The 21,429-nt window shown below is 38.6% G+C and overlaps 1 protein-coding gene across 2 annotated transcripts in view; it reads right to left on the reverse strand.

Annotated features, from left to right (window-relative positions):
* LOC126481342 (claspin) overlaps positions 1 to 21,429 on the reverse strand; it is a 188,026-nt gene that overhangs the window by 46,236 nt on the left and 120,361 nt on the right. For both annotated transcript variants that reach the window (XM_050105034.1, XM_050105035.1), the window contains exons 11-13: positions 13,857 to 14,112; positions 13,648 to 13,772; positions 1,705 to 2,011 (exon numbers count right to left, since the gene is read on the reverse strand). In XM_050105034.1, the coding sequence (XP_049960991.1) occupies positions 1,705 to 2,011; positions 13,648 to 13,772; positions 13,857 to 14,112 (688 nt within the window). The remainder of the gene's footprint in view (positions 1 to 1,704; positions 2,012 to 13,647; positions 13,773 to 13,856; positions 14,113 to 21,429) is intronic.

Genomic DNA, 21,429 nt, shown 5'->3' on the forward strand with positions numbered 1-21,429 from the left:
CTAATCCCCTTCTGCCCCCTCCCTGTCCATCTACTCCTCACCCCTCTCTCTGTCTATCTCCTCCTTCTCCTCCTCCTATCTCTATCCATCTCCTCCTCCCTTTCTCTCTCTCCATCTCCTCTTCCATCCTCTCTCTGACCTTGAGCTTTTTTATTGTTATTTAATATGAAACCTTGATTGGAAATTGAATTTTCTGGTGGTGGAAGGAAGGATCCAGATGGCTCAGGTAGTGAAGCAGCCATTGAAATCAACTGTGTTACGTTCAGCTGGATGCTGTGCCACAGGGTGGTGTACTTTGATCTTGGCCACAGTTTGGCAGGGGCCACTCATCCTGATGGACAGTTGGTTGGTAGTCATCCCAATACAAAATGCTGTGAAATGATTGCAGCAGAGCTGGTAAATGACATGGCTGCTCTCACAGGTGGCCCGGCCCCTGGCGGGGTAGGATAAACCTTTGACAGGACTGGAATAGGAATTGCTGGGTGGGTGGGTTGGGCAGGTTTTGCACCTGATCCTGGAGGCAAGGGGTTGGGATTGGGCGTGGCATAGGCATGTACTTGGTGGAGGTTGGGTGGGCGATGGAACACCACTTTATAGGTGGGGTATGAAGTATCTCAGGTAGGATGTCCCTCATTTCTGGGCAATATGATATGTATTCAAAGCCCTGGTGAAGGATGTGGTTCTGTTGTTCCAGTCCGGGTGGTACTGGATGATTAAGAGGCCTGTTCTTGGTGGTGGTGGTGGTGGTGGTGGTGGTGGTGGTGGTGGGAGAATTGGGGATTGTGAGGGGAAATGACATGGGAGATGGAGATCTGTCTGTGGACTAGGTCTGGAAGTAGTGCCTGTTTGTGAAGGCCATAGCGAGATCCTCAGCATACTGAGCGAGGGAGTTTTTTGTCACTGCAGATATGCCATCCCTGGGTAGCAATTTTTAGTGTGAAAGGGATGACAGTTATCAAAATGCAGGTATTGTTGATAGTTGGTGGATTTAATGTGGACAGAGGTGCAGATAGAGCCATCATGTTATTTCGCAGACTCATTCTTATGCACATTATCTCTCCAAATTAGGCATTGCCAGATGATGTGTAGTACCAGTTGCTGAAAACTGTTTAAATTTTTTATATTTATATGCATAAAAAAGCTATTTTAAACTATCTCTGATAAAATAGTTCATCTGGATACAATTTGCTATGAAATAGTATTTATGAAGTAATTTTGTGTTTTCATTTTTTGAGGGAGACACGCACCAATATTTATTTGCCTTTATCACAAACTGGAAATTTTTCAGGTCTCTAGTAATGGAGGAGAGCATTACGGGTAAACATTTTAGTAAGACACTAAGGCTTCACTACTAGAAACAGTTTAAAAAGCAAGCAGACAGCCGTAGTTATACAGAGATGAAGAAACTTGCACAGGAAAGACATGCATAGAGAACTGCATCAAACCAGTCTTTGGAGTGAAAATGACGATGACAAGGCCAATGTTGCTAATCCCAGTTACTCCTTACAATTTTTACTAAAAAATAATGATGGACTTACTGACACAAATTTTTTCACTGTAAAATACGAACAAATTTGAAATCTACAAATATGGAGTACATAAGCTGACTTGCTTGATAAGACCATGGACTTTACATAATTTTCAACAATACATATTCATTTTTCTGACAAATACACAATAATTTAAACTTGTCAACAAACTTACATATGTATTTTTCCCAACTGTTCCTTCAGCTTCTTCTGATCAACATTTTCATCATCACCTTCTTCCCATTCCAGGTTATCTAAATCTCTCTCATCTTCGTCTTCACTATCCCATTCAGATTCTGACAGCTCTGCTTCATTTTCAAAGAATTCCTTTGCTGCTAATGTTCCAGGAACACGTTTGGGGTTTTCAGCTACTTCATTTTCTTCCGAGTCATAATCAACAATGTCTTGTGGATTGTCTGTTTCTCCCATCTCCTCATTGTCAGTCTCTCTGTCTGAAAGTACATTCTCCTCCTCCTCCTCATCTGTTAAGAGCACCAAAAAAATAACAAAAATAAATCTCTGGAACAGTTCAAAAGTCAACTGGATTATTAAGTTTAGCATAACATGAGTTACTTGGGTTTCAGCAACTGGTGAGTCAATGCTCCTCTTTATTCATTAATACTGTTGATTTTACAACTTTATAATTTTCATGTATCAGCATCACAATAAAATGCTTTCTCCCATGGGTTTCATGCATGGAGTTAGTGAGTGATCAGAAATTCAAACATAATATCTGTGGCTTAATGCAATAACAACCAATGTCAACTCTTCATGAAACTGAGGTACGTGATGTAATCAACCAAAACAGTGACCAAGTTATACACGTATGTTTTTCACTGCTGGAACAACCAATGTCAACTTTGGTTAAAGCATTTAGTTATGTGACTGAGTTCCCATGTTCATTCTTTGACTGCAGCTTGTCACCGTTTAACCTCTGAATGACATTATAACAACAGGAAATGTTGTGAAAACATATTCGTATTGTAATGTGATGCAGAGGTTAGCAGACATTCTTTAAGAAAACAACAGGGTAGGCTCAAAGTTTTCAATTTTTATGAGGGAAATTATATGTAGTGCGAGTTACATTAATGTGAGCTCAAAAGTTGTGAGTTAGTTAGGTTCATTTTTGCTAGATTTGAGACATCTGGTTTGAAAATGACTTCTTCTTTCAGACAAAGGTGTTGATTTTTCTGGCAGTTGTTTCTATGAACACTAAACACATGAAATAACTACTACTGACACATCTGCACCCTCTACATCTGAATGTGGTGCAACAACATAATAAAGGGGAAGAAATTAAACCCTGTGTCACACGCAAAACATCTGTATGATATAACTGCATATGAGACAGCTGGTTCAGCTGATTCCCTGTTTTTAGATATTGCATCTGATACTTGTATCATTATGCTACCATATTACGTCACCAACATATATTTTGTACTCTGTCAATTATTTACCTTTTACCTAGGTAAATGACCATTAGCTATCAAAGGTCAAATAAATAAATAAAATATCAGAACAACAATATCTGATTCTTCTGATTTTGCAATCTTACTATTCAGCAATAAACAAAGTAAGAGAAAATGGTATGCCACAGAAAGTAACAGTAATACTGAGGATAGATTATCACCTGGCGAAACGGCAGAGCAATAATTTCATGGAAGAAGTGCACAAGAAAGCGAACATCTGACCTAGCAAAAAGGGCTTGTAATATTCGAAAAACATTCAGGATACAATGTAAGCAATACTTTTGACAACAGCAGTACAGCAGCTGGGCAAGAGATTGAAACAACCATGTAAATGTTGAAGAAAATGCTTTGAAAAATTTAATAAACATGAATGGGAAAAAGATTTTAGAAGATTTACACACTATTGAGTAAGGCACAAAATCAACAAATAGCAATATCCAAAGAAAACCGTTCGAAGGACACAATACATCCCAGTGGACACCACTGTCCAAGAAAATACTTCTTGCAAAAATTTAGTGTGGAAACAATTCAGGTGTGCCACACAATGTATCTAAAACTAGTAATTGTGGCATTTCCCACAAAGACTGTCGAGGACGACTTGGAGGATAAAAATATGTGCCAAAAGATGCTAAACAATAAAATTTCAAATCACATAGCATATTTACTGTTTACTGTAGTCGTTATTCAAGACTTCACCCACAAAAGAAATACTTAAATTCTGGCTTACGTATATCTAAGCTCTGCAGATTACACATGACACACTTTGAGAAGAACAGTGTTTCATTATGAGCCCAAGGCTATTTAAGTAAAATATCTGTCAAAAATTTTAACTTTTTCTTCTATAGGTCTGAGAACCATATACGTAGGAAACAGACATGTATGTCCTTCCATTGACCCAAGAATGATACATGTGGTAAACATGACATGTACAAACCTCAGCTAAAAATAATCCATCATGAGGGAGGAAAAAAACAAACTAGAAAGAGAAAAGACAGCTCATTTGAATAAAGTTATGACCAGAATAAGATCAACAAAGTGAAAAGTAGGGAAAAATTAGATCATTTTTTTCCTATGCTTTGATTTGCTAATGTGTTTGCTCACACACCTTTTATACAGTGTGGTAGCTTTCTACCACATCCGCTGTGCCCTCTCAATTTAACTGTGTTCTCTGTAACCAACAAGCACAAATCTGCTTAGTGTTATATGTGGGATGAAACTATTACTGGCAATGGATAAATGAAACAGTTTCTTGTATTCACAAGCATATTCTACATTTACCTCAAGAAGTCTTTGAGTTCAATATGTTTAGTGACACCTGTGCTGGCCAGACCACAAATATTAAACTCAGTCATGCTCACGAATATGTTTCACAAGGAAAAATACTGGCGTAGTAAGCTAGAAGTTAATAAGTTCGTTGAATGTGGTCACAACCAAATGTAAGTCCACTCCATTCATACAGCTATCGGACAGGGTTACAGGGACAGAAAAGAAAGAACTCCAGAAATTGATATACCTTGGGATTGGGATAATTTGATTGCATTAGTTCCTGGGAACCCATGAATAAATGTAGCTGAACTTGAGCAGAATAATTTTCCTAATTTTGGTGACCTACTTCGTCCATGTTATGTTCATAGAAAAAACAACGTTTTGTGGGTCACTTCCTCAGTATCAGATAAAAAGGTTGCCATAAAGGTGTAATTCACCTGGGAGTGCATACTATAAATTTCCCTTCAGTCAGCAATTATCTGCAGAAAAGGTCAACAACATTCACTCATTAATGCCCTTTATACATTCACAGAGTAGGGCATTTTGCCAGAACCTATTAGCAAGCCATCTATGAGACTATGTAGAATACTTACCAGATGAAAGTGATGATGAGTAATGTTACAGAGAGAAAATTAAATTTCAGTTGGGTTTTAAAGAGCTGTAATCTCTCTCAACTATGAACTGATACACACAGTAATAATTTCATATGTAGAATTCCTTCAAATATTAAAACACTGTCTCTCTTTGCATCAACATATGGGGGTAGGAATGAAATGTAGAGCATGCACAAATTCTAATTACACAAGTACGTGACATTATTACATTGCCCAAAACAACAAAGTCAGGCTCGTTTCATAATTAATCAGTCACAAAAAAAGAACATACAAAAGTTACTGAAAATAATTCAACATAAGAACAATGCCAAAAAATCTAATTAAGAAATGTGCTAGCAAACTTTTAGACAGCATAAATAATAGCATTTATAATCATATTCATTAATGCCAAATAAGAAACTGGAGAATAAAGTATTAGCAGTATTAATGGCACTCTAAAGTTTAATGCTCGAGTCCGACAAATAAATATTTTTTTTGTCATTGGTTGCTCTTGTATTAAGCCACAGACATAGCCACCACTCAAATTACTACAAAAACACACAAACAGCAGAGGTTTCTCCATGTTTTGAGAGTGCTGCAGCTATGTATGGACAGTTATGGTATCTGTTTGCTAGACCAGAGCAGCACACCATCCACTGCAACTATTATAGAATTTAATGAAATTGAAACAACTACCTTTAACTTTTTATACAGTTTAAAATTTAAAACATGTCAAAATATAATTACTTTTAATGATTAAAAATGCCAATAACAGGACTTTAAACGTATCAAAATGTACAGTTTTTTTAATATGTAATCATGACATACCCATTTGTCCTATGACTTTATTGAGTACATCACTTTTAAATGTACAAGATAACCAATTTCGTAATCATCTGATGTTGCTTCACCATAGCACAATGTAAACCATACTTTTCCTTCCATTTCCAGTATTTACACTGTGCAGGTGTAAAATTGAAGTTTTTTATGCTGAAATGACTACATTCCCATTGCCTACATCTGTATCTACATCTACATGACTATTCTACAGTTCACACTTAAGTGTCCGCCAGGCAGTTCATTGGACTGTCTTTGTATTATTTCTCTTTTGTTTCACTCTTGAACAGTATGCTGGATAACACACACTTGAATCTTTCCACAGGAGCTCCTGTTTCTCTTATTTCATTACAATGATAATTTCTCTCTATTTAGCTGGGTGTCAACATAACATTTTCACATTTGGAGGAGAAAGTTGGTGATTTAAATTTTGTGAAAAGATCTCACTGCCTACCCAACTTGTGTATCATGTTCATAACGGTCTCTATCCTACTTCTTGACAGTACAAAATGAGCTGCCCTTCTTTGAACTTTATGCTAATTCAGTCTTATCTGGTGCAGATCCAATATCATTCAGCAATATTCCAGAAGAGCACAGACAAGTGTAATGGTGAGAGGCTCTTCAGTAGACCTGATACATCTTCCACGTGTTCTGCCAATAAAAAACAGTATCTGGTTCACCTTTTCCACAACATAATCTATTGATTTCAATTTAAGTTCAACAGATATCTTGTTTAAATCATTTTGCAATTGGTTTCGATCTTCCAATGACTTTGTTAGATGATAAATGACAGTATCACCTGCAAACAGCTTAGGAGTTTGGCTTAGAGAGTCTCCGAAATCATTTATATAGGTTAGGAATAGCAGAGGGCTTATAACACTTCCTTGGGGAACACCAAGTATCACTTGTCAAACAATGAAAACTCCAGGTGGGAATATCAATAACGTAGGAAAAGACAGGTTGCTAATTACCATAAAGAAGACACTTTAAGATGCATACAGGTACAATTAGACACATACTACTTTCATCCAAAGAGACACACACAGCGTTCGTACACACAAGCAAGCACACCTCATGCACACGTGACCACTAACTATAGCACCTTGGGCCAGATCAATATTTTCTCACTCTGTCCTGACTACATGTCAACTGATCATTTTCTTGAAGGTAATTCATAATATTCGAACACAGTATATGTTCCAAAATCCTACTGCAAACTGACATCAGTGATGTGGGAATGTTATTCAGCATCTTACGTATTCATCATCTTACTCATACTTCCTTTCCTGAATAACAGTGTGACCTGTGCAACTTTCCAGTTTTTGGGCACGGATCTTGCATTACACAAGCAGTTGTGTGTGACTGACAACTATGGAGCTATTTTAACAGCATACTCTGAAAGGAATCTAACTGGTATACAATCTGTACTGGAAGACTTTCCTTTATTAAGCGATTCAATCTGTCTCATTACACCAAGGATATCTACTACTTATTTACTCGTGTTGGCAGCTGTTTTTGATTCGAGTTCTGGAATATTTACTTAATCCTTTTTGGTGCAGGAATTTCAGAAAACCATGTTTAGTAACTCCGCGTAAGTGGTGCTGTTTTCAGTATCATCATCATTCCTAATGCGCAGTGAAGGTGCCTTACTGCTGGTATACTTTACATATGACCAGAATCTGTTTGGATTTTCTCCAAATTGTGGAAACCATCAAAAGCATATCTTGCATTGAAGTTGCACTAAATTTTGAGCTTACATCACCAATCTCACAGTTCTTGCATTCTCTCTCTCTCTCAATTTGGCATGCTTGTAACTGCAACAGTGTCCTGACCTGTTCTGTGAACCATGGAGCATCAGTTCCATCTCTTATTAATTTAACTGGTATAAATCTCACAACTGCCATTGATACTATTTCTTTGGATTCAAGCCACATCTTGTCTATGCTTAGAGTTAATTTGGAAGGAGTGGAGACTTTCTCTCAGGAAGGGATCAATACTGAAGTACATGGTTCCAGAAAAGAACATCTCAGTTATAAATTTTAATAAAATCAACTGTAAGCATTTTAGTGTGTTGGTTCAAGGTCACAATTAAAGTATAACTCAAATAGTTTTAGGTAAGCATATGCACAAGTATTGTTTTGCTGTTTTCCCACTTGCAGCACCGCAAATGCTACATACACAAAATGGGGGATCTTGAATATGAAGCGTTTTGTGTTCTGGAGTTTGCTAAGAAAGAATCAGTAATTTCAGTTCAATGCACATGTTGTTTTAAGTTGAATTGTGAACTCCCATATGACAAAAACATCCACTGACAGTATAGTCAATTTGAAACAACTGGGTGTGGGCCTAAAGGGAAAAGCATGGGATGACCAAAAGTGTCTGAAGGGGATAAGTAAGAGAAACTTATCTTCATATTCCTCTTAGCCTGTTCAGGAAGCAAGTCTTTAACTTCAATTGCCAAAGATGACAATGTGGAAGGTTTTCAGAAAATTTTAGCACATTCGACCATACTAGTTGCAGTTGGCACATGCTTCAAATCCAGATGACTATGGTGCACACTATAATTTTACAAGTGAAATGCTGCAGTGGGAAGTTGACTTTCTTGATCATGTTGTGTTCAGTGATGATGCAACTTTTCATCTAAGTGAGAAGGTAAATAAATACCTTAGTGTTCCTTTCTAGCAGTCAGAACATCCTCACGAACTGTAGTGATTTGAGAATTTGTGTAAATTCTAGAATCACTCAGCCTTCTACTGTCTCGAACACACAATATTCCAGATACGTGTGTGAATGGTAAAATCCTACCTACTGCGCGTGACATGTTTGTGTGAGCAAGTTTAAAATCAGTCGCGGGAAGAAAGTAGACGCGGCGGTCTAACAGCACCGACAAGTACCTGTCAGGCAATCCATAGATGTGTTTGTGAGTTTGTATGGAAGAACCATGGAATTGATATGCAGCTTTGTATTTATTGTGTCACTCACTATTGTTATGTGAAACAAGACCAGTTGAAAAAGTACTCTTGTAGACTCTTGACTCAGCCTTGGTAGAGGCAAGACATATTTTCTGATTCATTTTAAGAAAGTCATGGTAATCAAGCCAACTTTCTTTCAAATGTTAATCAGTTTGTTTCTAATGTTCGACGGTATGAGGTACTTGCATAAAGTTACATATGTATGTTGAAAGTGTGAATTATATTGTGCATGAAAGTCAAATACATCATTGATTGACGAAAAATAAAGTTTGTATGGCTACTTATTTCACGAGTAGAAAGAGGATTGGAAGTTCCTGTACCTAGCATTATTCGATAGAGAAGAAGTTACGAGAGTTTCCAGCAACTGGCTGTCCAGTATAGAAGAGTGGCTGCGAACCACAAGTAAGTCATCTCATAAAGAAGTGGAAAGTGGTTTGGAGAAATAAATCAGTATAACCCAGATTCACACTCACACTAAGTCGTCAGAACATTAGAACGTCCAAAGATTGCAGGTTCGAGTCTCGTCACGGTCGCCACATTCTAACGACTTAAAGTGTGAGTGTGAATGTGAATCTGGATTATACTGATTTATTTCCCCAAACCACTTTCCACTTCTTTACAAGATGACTTACTTGGGGTTTGAAGCCACTCTTCTATACTGGATAGTCGGCTGCTGGAACCTCTCTTAACTTCTTCTCCGTCAAATAACGCTAGGTACAGGAACTTCCAAGCCTCTTTCTAGTCGTGAAATAAGTAGCCATACAAACGATGTATTTGACTTTCATGCACAATATAATTCACACTTTCAACATACATATGTAACTTTCTTCAAGTACCTCGTACTGTCGAACAATAGAAACAAACTGATTCACATTTGAAAGACAGTTGGCTTGACTACCACGACTTTCTTAAAATGAATCAGAAAATATGTCTTGCCTCTACCAAGGCTGAGTCACGAGTCTACAAGAGTACTTTTTCAACTGGTCTTGCTTCACATAACAATAGTCAGTGACACGATAAGCACAAAGCTGCATATAGATTCCATGGTTCTTACATTCACACTCACTAACGCATCTAGGGATTGCCCGACAGGTACTTGTCGGTGGGCGCCATTCGACCGCCGCGTCTACTTTCTTCCCACGAGTGATTTTAAACCTGCACACACAAACATGTGACGCGCAACAGACAGGATTTTACCATCCCACACTCGTATCCAGAATATTGTGTGTTCGAGGTGGTAGAAGGTTGAGTGGTTCTAGAATTTACACAGAAATTCTCGAATCACGACAGAACATGTACAACATCAAAGAGAGCCCCCCAAAATTAAATTTTTCTGTGCTGTGTCCAGATGTCAAGTGTATGAACCATTTTTATTTTTTATTTTTTTCTGCTGAAGCTAGCATAACAGGTGTGGCTTATATGGATGCGTTGAAATTAGAAGGTGAATGTGAAAACTTTATTTGACAAAAAGATGCAGTGCCTCCCCATTGCCATCTCTTTGTACAAGAGCGGTTTAATGTCAAATTCCCCAAGCATGGGATTGGTCATAATGGTCAATATGACTAAGCTCTTTTTCACTGGCCTTGGGGTCCCCATCCATCTGATTTTTTCCCCTTGGGACTTTATAAAAGATCGTGGCTATGCGCCGCCACTACCCAGTGATTTGCGAGAGTTGAAGCACAGAATCAAAAAGGCTATTACTTCCATTATTCCAGATTTATTAATCAAATTTGGTGAAGAATTGGATTTTAGGCTGAATTTGTGCTGTATAACTACGGTATTGAACAGTAGTAAGGAAAACTAGGTTGTTTTACCTTCAATTTGATGTCTGATTTGTTGAATAGTCTAAATTAAAATGATATAATATGCCCTTGAAAATGGAATATTGTTTTATGGAAACCTCATATTTAAATATTCCATATCCATGTGTTTACAATGTCAGTTCCAAATATTAAAGCTGAAAATAGCTGTGGAGAGCAAGAAGGACCTTTTAGCACTTGGAATAGATATTCGTTAATTTAGCCACAAAACTGTAAAAATGCAATGATAGAAGAAGTCTGGGATTACAAGTAAAAGTAACTGTACTGGATGGCAGCCAGTCAAGGAATATTTTACGGAATTGGTTTAAGAAATTTATTTCAAAGGCCCAGTGGAATCTTTACAAATTTTCTCCCAGAGTAATTCACGCCATGTCTATGTGACACAAGTCACTTGCCTTTCAAAACCGAGGCGGTTCTGTCCAGTTAAAGCTGCTGACAGGAAACGCCCTGAGCCCTCTGCTGCAACTGCTAGCAAATTCACACCATTGCTTTTAGCCAATAGTGTGCGCAGGATACCAATCACGTATGTGGATGCCAGAGCATCCTGGGGAGCAGAACACACTTGCTTCGCTCTCTTGGAACCTAGACCTTGAGCAGAACAGACGTCTTCTTGGAAGGCAGCGCCTGCTTCTCCTTCCGTTGCCCGTTTTAATTAGTTATTTGACCTGCTAGACTGGCAAAAACCTGCTAACTACTGACCCTAGGCGTGCCATTTGTACTCCGTATATTGAAATACATCCTGTTCATTGCACTTAATTTCCTGTTTTGTCATTTAACGGCAGCCCTGGATACCCACTATTAAATCCTGACCGCTCGACCTCCTGCACACTGTCACCACGAGGCATATTTAACAGCCTTCTTCCCCCTTCTCTGCCAAGCTACACATTAACATCAGTTGCAGAAGTCCCTTGTAAACTTCCCCAACTTTACGTAACTGTCAAGCAATGGAAAATCCAGGATGGAATGTAACAATATTATGAAAGTTGCCACTCACCTTCGAGTGTGTGTGTGTGTGTGTGTGTGTGTGTGTGTGTGTGTGTGTGTGTGAGAGAGAGAGAGAGAGAGAGAGAGAGAGAGAGAGAGAGAGAGAGAGAGTGCGCGTGCAAAGATCTCGCTGGCCGAAAGCTTGTATTGTGACAGTCTTTTTGTTGTGCCTATTTGTGACTCAGCATCTCCGCTTTATGGTGAGTGGCAACTTTCTTTTCATAATATTGTTAAAAGAAAATATATAACCCTTTCATCACTACCAGGTAATGTGAAGGTCACAGCCTACTACCATATGTGAAATGACAGTATATCTCCAAACCTCAATTGCTTTCCACAACACTATCCCAACAGCTTTATTAATATCAAGTGTGTGCTCTGTTTATCAAAATACACCAGATTTCTTTGAATCTTATCTACATTCCTGGCTTTACACTACTGAGTACAACATATGAAATAAATGAATCTATTTATTGAACTTTAGGAGACTTAATTATAGCCCTCAAATAAATTTAGTTGTCTGTAGAAAATTGTAAGATCATGTTATTGAAAGAACACTGGAATTGAAATGAAAAGGATGTTTATGAGTGTGGTAGGTACTCTTCCCAATAAGACTAGACACTGAATGTAACAAAGCAATTTTCACAGTTGTATTATCTGCATTATTTATTACTTTTCCAAAAGCTGCGAGGAGGTCATGTTCCCATCCACTCCTAATGTGGTGGTATATACTGGGGAAATGTCCACCCAGATGCTTTAATCAAGTTGTGATATTTGTGACAGGTCTCCTTACAACTACGCATAGAGTTTCTCTATAAAACCTATGAAACAACTGTCTAAGAATTTCACTGATTAGAAACTTCAGACCAAAACCAGCACTCCCCATTTTTGTTTAGAACTGTAGTCTAATGAAGTATTTGGTTGAATTATACTCTCAACTATCAAGAGAGAAGTGACCAGGACAAACAGGTTAACATGCATGGTGAACAATGGAAGCATCTAGCCTGAACAAGGTTAACATGTTAAGGACAGTTGAAGGGGGAAAGAAGACAAACTTGTGCTCTCATTTCCACACAAACTATTGTTAACATCTTTCAATCAACTAGTGAAGTGAGCACCACTTTAAAAAGGGAGAAGAGTAGATTTTTTTGTATAACCTACAAATCCTGTAAATTACAAGAAAACTGGGGGGGGGGGGGGGGGGGGGGGCACAAAACAGCTTCCTGTCTAAAAACTAATTATTATAAAATTGTGTTAACAAACTGTATTAAAAGCTTGAAGACTTTCATTTTGGAATTGTGCAATTCATACAAAAGCTGATATTTTGTATAAGCAGCATACAGCTGAATGCCTCATGATAAAGTGCCATAAAAATAACAAAAAAGTCAAGTGGTTTAGTTTTCTTAATTTTGATTCTTTATGAAACCATAACTTTTGTTTTATCAAGGGTGATGCAAATTTTGTTGTATGAATGAGACACACGACTGACTATCAATTGCTGCATCATGATAATAACTTAATATAAAAGCCTGAAGGTTCTTGTGTGCTATGGAACAAATTTTTTGTGGTTCTTATTCTCAATAACTATTATTATCTGCATCTATAATTTTTTGTCGCTGGATGAAGCAACAAATACATAATAATTCAAAACAGACTGTTGTTTGAATCAACATTTTACATTTTTCCTTAAATGATCTGGGGAAACCACCGAAAACTTAAATCTAGATGTGAATCTAATATTCTAGCAACACCACCACCCTGCTCCATTTGTAGTTTCTTGACCTAAAGTGTTATTTTATTGCTTGCATTTTGTTTAATTCTGCAGGATACGACTTTAAAGACTATGTAGATTGCTTCCAACACTTTCTTCGATTCAGCCATTATCAAGCCTATTTCCTCCCACAAGCCAGAAAAACTAGTTGCAACAAATCTATCTACATTACATATGCCACATTAAAAATGACAATAATAAGTGTGAAAATGGTATCACAAACAGAATTCTGAGGCACATACATTTTTTAAAAAAAGGAAGAAAAAGAAAACCACACTTGTTATACAACTGCACCTCAAAGGTATAGCTTGTGTCAATTTGTATTATTATAGCAATAAATATTTAGCTGACTTCTTTCTTATATTAGGCTGATTTCTGTGACAAGTTTTTATATGTGAATGAATACCTGAAAAATCTAACTTCTTATTCCTTTTTTTCCTTTTTGTTGTAGCTGCGTCATCGCTTAATGAATCTTCTTCATCTGATGACACAATCTGTTTTGGAATTTTTTTTGCCTTGACACTTACATCTCTGTAAAAGAAAAGAGAAAAAATGTAAAAAGGAGATTTTGATATGTGATACTTCTTAAGCATGTTCAAAATTACAGAAACTTACCCTTGCGAAAGTTTTGAGGATGCTGTGTTTTTTAGAGAGAAGCTTTTGTCACTTGAGAGGGTGGATCTCAGTTCCTGTGTGTTTTCTATACTTTGTGTATCATCAAATGCTGCAGCATCATTTTTGGACTCTTCATCTTTCTCCAGAGATCTCATACTAATTGGTTGTGTAGGAAATTTTCCAGAACAAAGGTCCAGGAGATCTTTTTCGATATCGGGTTGCTTCAACTCATTCAAGTTCTCAGAGTTGGTGCGAACTTTAACAATATCAATATAAAACAAATAAATAAATAAGAAAATAAAAAAAGTGCTTTCATAAGTTTACTTCCATTCAGTTGCAAAATCAATAAGTACTAAATTAAACTTTGCTGACAATATATGCTAATCTTTTATTCATTTATAAAGGGCACATACACCATAGAGAAAAGCATTAGTAACTGGAACGTCCTGAAATCCAAGTTTCTTTCACCTCGAAGTAAATTTATGTTATAAAATCTTGAGGGTATGTGGGGTTTACATTCAGTTAGAATCATGTCATTATAGAAAAAACTGTGCTATGGAATACAGCAGATTTGTGACTATAGCCCACATCCGTGCATAGTGAGGGCAATAGGGAAGTGTGGAAGGGATGAGGTCTGCACATGTGTGGTGGCAGAGAACAGGCAAACAAAGTTCGTGATGTTGGACTGTGTTACTGCGGATGACAATAAGGTTCATATGCATACGGTCCCGTATTGTACGTTTAAATCTATGAGGGCAATAATACATTTTAAAAGCAATTCCGATAATCGTCTACAGGATAGAAACATTACTTCAAGTCTAAGTTGCATCCACTGCTCCACAGCAATCATTCGCACAATGTCAGAAGGCGAGATACTGTTTTGTAAAGATCATTGAAACTGATTGCAATAATCATCACTTATTGTGATTTGTACTTAATTTATTATAAATATAAATGTAATAAACAACAAAATTAATTTCAATCTCAAATCAAAATCATTATATTTGCTTGACAACTGCTTCTACTCCACACTCACTGTGTGCGGAGTGGAAGCAGTTGTCAAGCAAATATAATGATGTGTATAATGTGTGTAAGTGTGTGTGTGTGTGTGTGTGTGTGTGTGTGTGTGTGTGTGTGTGTGTGTGTGCGCGTGTGAAAAGAATCACTGGCAAGAAAGACTAATGCACATGAATATTGTAAAAATGGTCACTTTGTTGTTATATTTTTCACTGTCTTTGGACATTATGAGTGTAAACGAACTCGTTCAACATTACAGTGAGAGACCGCATTTGTGTTCAATTCAACAAGCAAACAATTAACCACCATCTGTGAATAATTCAAGAGAATACTGACTGATAATTTTGAAAACCACTGATAACTCAACAGATAACTCTCCCTGTCACTTTAACACATTTTCCAATTTGTGTCTTGAAATTTACAGAGGTTTACTCAAAGTATTGACGAATTTATCCGACCACATTCTCCCAAGTATTCAAGCATACAAGAAGCTGGGAAGAGCTTAACTTCCTCTTGGGCAATATGGTGAACATTATGGTCTGCATACTTCATAGGGTACAAATTCTTAATCAATAAAGGCTAGGAAGTTCTCATATACTGTATATGCAATTGATATGTTGACAGAAACTTTTTTTAAAACCGTGAGTCTTTAAAACCAAGAAACATTACTACCTTCCTTTGTTCCTAAGTCTGCATCATAATGCCATCGTCACTGCTTTCTGATTCTCTGTCCAAACCATCTCATTGTAAATCTACCATGACAGGTTCAAGGCTTATATCCATATTCACCTTCCTATCAATTTCTTCTTTCTGAAGCTTTTCAGTGTGGCGCACACAGTGAGCCCACACTGAAGAGGGAACGGATATTGTCTACTGTTTCACACACAAGTGATACAGTGACAGTTATCTTGAATGTTTTGTTCCCCTTCCCCTCATTTCCTTTAACCTGCACCCAAATTAATTTCACTGGATTATACTGACGGTGATATGTGGGTAAACACAAAACAGTGTGATCACATTCACATGTAAGAAAGTCAAATTTGTACATTCTGTCACATAGCTTGTGTATATTAATGTGCTACATGCGGACAGCGCAATACTAGCTTATACAGTGAGAAATATTTTTATTTTTAAGCCAGAGTACAAAATATGGTGTTTTCTCTGTGTAGTCACTGCTATTTTTCTTACACCTAAATACAAGTTCACTCACAGGAACAAAACCAGAACAAGAGCCAGCATGCAGAATAATTATCTGAGAAACTTTTCCTATGGCAACTAACTATCACTTACTTTCCATCACGTATTCATGCAATGATTCTGGTTCACCAATGTTTCCTCAACATAATACCCTGCTGAAGTACCTTTCCTTTTGTATCACACACCTTTTAAGGGATGTAGTTTGTTCGGCACCTACGTCACTTCTTTCAATTAAATACTATCTTACTAACATACTTGAAATCAATGCATCTCAAAATTCTTTGCACTGGCAAAGTGAAGTGGAGCCAATTGGGCATAGTATAGCAACAGCCGACACTGCAATACACTAGCGGGAGGATGGAAGCCTATCCTTCTCACTCGCCACCAAGGAAGTTTTTAAAGCATGTGCCTTAAGCCCTAAACGAACTTAGTCTGGAGTGTATAAGTACTCAGCCAGTCTTGTACTAAATCATTCTCATCTCAGTATCACAGCCTACACCACACACCTGTGACACCCGAAACAACATCCTGAGCCACAAGGGAGCCACCCACTCATTGGAGGGAGTTCATAGCCATCATCAGCTGCACCACCACATTGTCATCAAGGCCTCAGCCGGAGACATCGCTGACAGCAGCATTCAAGTGACACCACACTCGGTCCTGCTCTGTGTTCTCAGCAATGCCGGACATCTATTGTTTCGCACAAGAGGCAACTGGAGACCTCCATCAAGCTGTTCACGTTGCATTATGGCTGAAGGCCAGAATAAAGAATTTAATTGATCACATTTACTGTCATCCTGATGTCTCATTTCACTTTCCACAGATGATAGTCTAAGTATCATTTAACACTGGTGTCAGAACATCAACGCCGCCTTCTTAGAGCAACGTCTGAACAGTGAATAAAAAAAAAATTTTTAGTACATTTTGGTCATAGAGAAGAAGTTTGGCACTTGGCATTTTGTAAAGTAGATTTTATTTCAAGTAGAGAACCAGTGGATTTGTATAGTTTTAGAGGTAATGGAAGTCACGATTGGTTAAGGCTTGTTAGATGTGCACAGTGTAACTTTGAGGGTCACTCAGCACAGTGTATGAAATCAGTTCCAGTAAAACAGTATACATGTAATCGTTGGGGGCATATGGCTAGGCAATACCGGGAGTTGAGATTGCTCATGATTAAAAGCAAGAATTAAGTTACTGTATTTTGCTTTCTTGTCTTGTGAATGTTACTTCTCAAAACGAGTGTTGTCAAGGGCAAAGCTTTGACAGAACCAGAGATGCACGGTGTTTCAGAACTGGAAGCAGTATGCGTATTGTTAGAAAAGGTAGTAGAATTAACAATGAATAATACAGAACTGCATGGGTTTGTGGAATCACATTGTAACAAGGAGGTGTAGATCTACCACTCGCAAACTTAACTGCTCCTTTTTGTGGTAGGGCAATTGAAGATGTGCAGGCCTTTGTGGGAGACCTTGGAAATCTGGCTCAGATAGAAAGTGGGTCTGATAAGGAACTGCAAAATGGAAACTAACAGGGGAAGCAAAAACGTATGTAGGGTATACAAAAGCCCATAAGTGAGCCACAACAGTCGAAGAATTTAAAGCAGGGTTAATTCAGACATATACAAAACGAAATTGTGCCAGACACTATAGGGAACAATTTGGAGCAATAACTAAGAAAAATATGGAAAGTCTGGAACAATTTGTAGATAAAATAAGGAAAATTAATGGATGTACCTATGAATTAGGACACGATGCTGCAGTCAATGAAATTATTTTGCAAGAAGCTGAGCAGGGGCTCTCGATGCTTTTTTCAGAGGGTTGCACGTGGAAATGTCAAAACATGTATGGACAGGGGGTCCAACAGATTTGCAAACAGCTGTGAGGTTAGCTATAAAGTGTGAGCAGACCAATTTGTTAGCTGGAATCCAGGGTAAATGAACAGTGTTCGCAGCGAATATAAAATATTTCAGGTGTGGACAAACAGGGTATGTAGGGAGGCAGGGTTGCCAGCCTCAGAGTGATGTGAATAAAGTAAGAGGGAGAAGCAGTTTTAGAAGTAGAGGACCGGGGAAAGGGTTAAAAAAAGGTGTTAAATGCCAGTGGGAGCCCCAGATCCACCTACAGACATATCCAGTGAGATCTGGATGCTACGAAATCGTATGCAGAGGTGGATTGTGGCACAAGAAGAATAGTACAAAAAAAGGGATGCAGGATATTATTGGATACAGGGGTGTATATGTTGGCTGCCAGTAGTGAAACATAAGTAGTGGGACCCATCATGGTACAAACCACATGGAGGTGGGTAAAGATGTCACACATCAAGATCGGTGGACATAGACTTTTACTTGCATATGGTTCAATTTAAACAATGTGTAAAGATTGTGCCACACACGAGTGAGGGCCACGACATGATTCTGGGATTAGATTTCTTATATCAGCATTGTAAGAAATCTAATCAGCAGATGCTTGGATAGTACATTGACTCACATCACACCAACTGGGATATCTATTTGAAGTACATCATCTTCACCTACAACTCAAAGCAACATACAAATACAGTAATATCACCATATGAAATAGTATACAGTCGTAAAATGCCATCACCATTCGACATATTGAAAATGAAGAAAGGGATGACTGGAGCATCTGTTAAGGAATTTGCCAGAGTGATTAGGAAAATTTGGAATAGAGTACAAAGGGCAAATACACGATTGCTGGAGAGATGGGAAAAAGCATGTCAAGAATGCCACAGTATAATGTTGGTCAGCAGGTGATGCTATCAATTACATATACACAGGAGAAAGAGAAAGAAGTTTTTTGCAAAGTATGAAGGACCATACCCAGTGGTAGAGATTACGTCATCAGTAAATGTCAAACTCAATTTCCAACGAGAATGATAATTGTGCATGTAGGGTGGTTGAAACCTTTTCAAGGGAGTCTGGAAGTTACTGCAGGGGTAGGAGATGCAGACCAGAAAGGGACAGTGAGGAGAAAGGTAGCAAGGAACCTGCATGGATTAAGGCCTAGGAGATAGCCATATTTTTTTAAGGTTAGGTTAGGTATAGATTTAGCACAATTAATATAAGCAGATGTGGAACAGCTATGAATTTAAGGGGGAGAAAAGTAATAGGCATTCCTGCCCTGAGTGAGAGGCAGAGAAGGCAAGAAGGTGCAGTATACCAGGGCTGCAGAAGAGGTAGTTACTAAGAATACCAGGAAACTACAAACCAGAGTAGATGTCTTAGATAGGAAAGTAGTAATGGGGAAATAGTAATGACAAAATTGCATTCCATGCAAGACAGTGGTTGGGAAGCATGAAGGAAAGTAAAAGAACTACAAGGCTGCTAAGTGGCAAGTTGTAAGGGGTAAACTTGGGGTAAACTTCTTGTTGCCTGAGCAGTATTTAGAGCATCTAAGGAAAGTACAGAAGGAACTACTGCCAGAGTTGAATTTTGTTTTAGAACTTGAACACAAAAACTTACCCTTCTATTTCAACCCAGCCACAGTATCGGTGAGAAGTGATGGCGCGAAAGTTTACATTTCCATTTCTATACCCGTCACAGGGAAACAAGCATATTAAGAGTACTACAAAGGTCATGCGTTTCCTGTCAAGTGGGGGATATTGAAGAAGTAAAACCACAGTGACTGCTATTAATTGCCAAAGGCAAGGGAAGTTACGTAGAAATAGAGGAAGCCAAGTTACAAAAATACCACCGAGGAGAAACTACAGTCTGTCCAAACATGGTAATAAGAGAGGGGCAGGATTCCTGCACAGTGAAATTGCTAATGGGACAAAAGCAGGTAAGAAATGCAATAAAGAAATGACCGAATGGAACTGTACTTTCGGCAGGTCGAGGCGCATTGCCTCTACTTCACTTTTGGCAAGATGGTAGTAGAGCCTAGTTGTTTCGAGCAGGGAAAGCTTACGTCAGCAAAGAGGCTAGAACTAAACAGGAGTGGTCTGTTCTAAATGGAACAGCGTACAAGATAATGGGACCTACTTTCTGCCTGCCCACTACGATTTCAGGGGTAACACACATGAATATTTTGCAGCCTCGTTTGTACTGGACAGAGGAGCCCATGGAAGTGCTACCTGTCGCAAATCTCACCAGTTTAGATCAAACTCTAGGGCCAGAATTAATGCAGTATATAAATACATTTCTGAACCAGCAAGAGGGACGAGTCTCTCTGGAAACCTTAATGCAGCATGTAAATTCATATCGGAAAAATCAGTAACAGAAAGAGACAACATTGACTATTGTGATACCAACCACCTTAGCGGTACTTGTTCTACTGAGCACTGTCCTTGTTTTAATGTGTAGAAGGAGACACATCACAAGACTGAGCTCGGACCCAGTTATCATTCAGATTCCAATGGTTTGGATACCCTGGGCATAAAAGCAGCAGAAGGAAGCTGAAGGCACAAGGGGGTAGTATTAAGAATAACTGATTCATTATAACTTTTAACTCAGGAATAGAGATTTAGAAGTAACTGTGCAGGATGCCTAACAATAAGTTCCAATGTGTTTGAGTTGAGTGAAGGAGCCCTGTGGAAATGTGCAAGATTAAGTGATAGGGTTAAGGGAACCAACTGGTAGAATAATTTTGAAGAGGCAAAACAGGGCCAGAAGGAGCAGTCGCCAGGAACTCTAGTGTAAAGGATAATCTAATTTGCTTGATCCAAGGGACCGGGTCTTGATAAAAAGGAGGGCAATGTAGTGTACTGACCATATTCGGTCAAAAAATATGCCAGAGAGGAAGTGAGGGAGCCAGCCGCAGGCAGGCTAGAGGGTTAAGTGTTGCAGAGCACAATATAGCAACAGCCAACATTGCAATACGCTAGCTGAAGGACGGAAGTCTTTCCTCACTTGCCACCGTGGAAGTGTTTAGAGTACATGCCTTAAGCCCTAAACAAACTTAGGTCGGAGTGTGTAAGTACTCAGCCATTTTTGTACTTAAATATTCTTGTCTCAGTATCTCAGCCTACACCATGAACCTGTGACAATTGTAGACACATTTCTGAATGCAGTATGGTGTCCACTGTTCAACCACAACACAGGACAGCTTGCACCGAGTTACGAGAGAGCCGCTTGCTTGCTGGAGGAGGTTCATAGCCAACGTCAGCTGCGTCGCCACACTGTCATGACAGTCGCAGCCGGAGACATCGGTGACAGAAGCATTTGAGTGATGCCACACCTGGCCCCGCTCTTTGTGCTGTCAGCAATGCCGGACGTCTGCCTCCATGATGTGCTACGGCCGAGGGCCGGAATAAAGAAATTCATTGAAGAAATCTACTGTTGTCCTGACGTCTCATTTCACTCCCCACGGGTGACGACCCAATTGTCATTTAACAGCTAGGC

This window comes from Schistocerca serialis, chromosome 5, assembly GCF_023864345.2.
Source record: "Schistocerca serialis cubense isolate TAMUIC-IGC-003099 chromosome 5, iqSchSeri2.2, whole genome shotgun sequence".
Lineage (NCBI taxonomy): Eukaryota > Metazoa > Arthropoda > Insecta > Orthoptera > Acrididae > Schistocerca > Schistocerca serialis.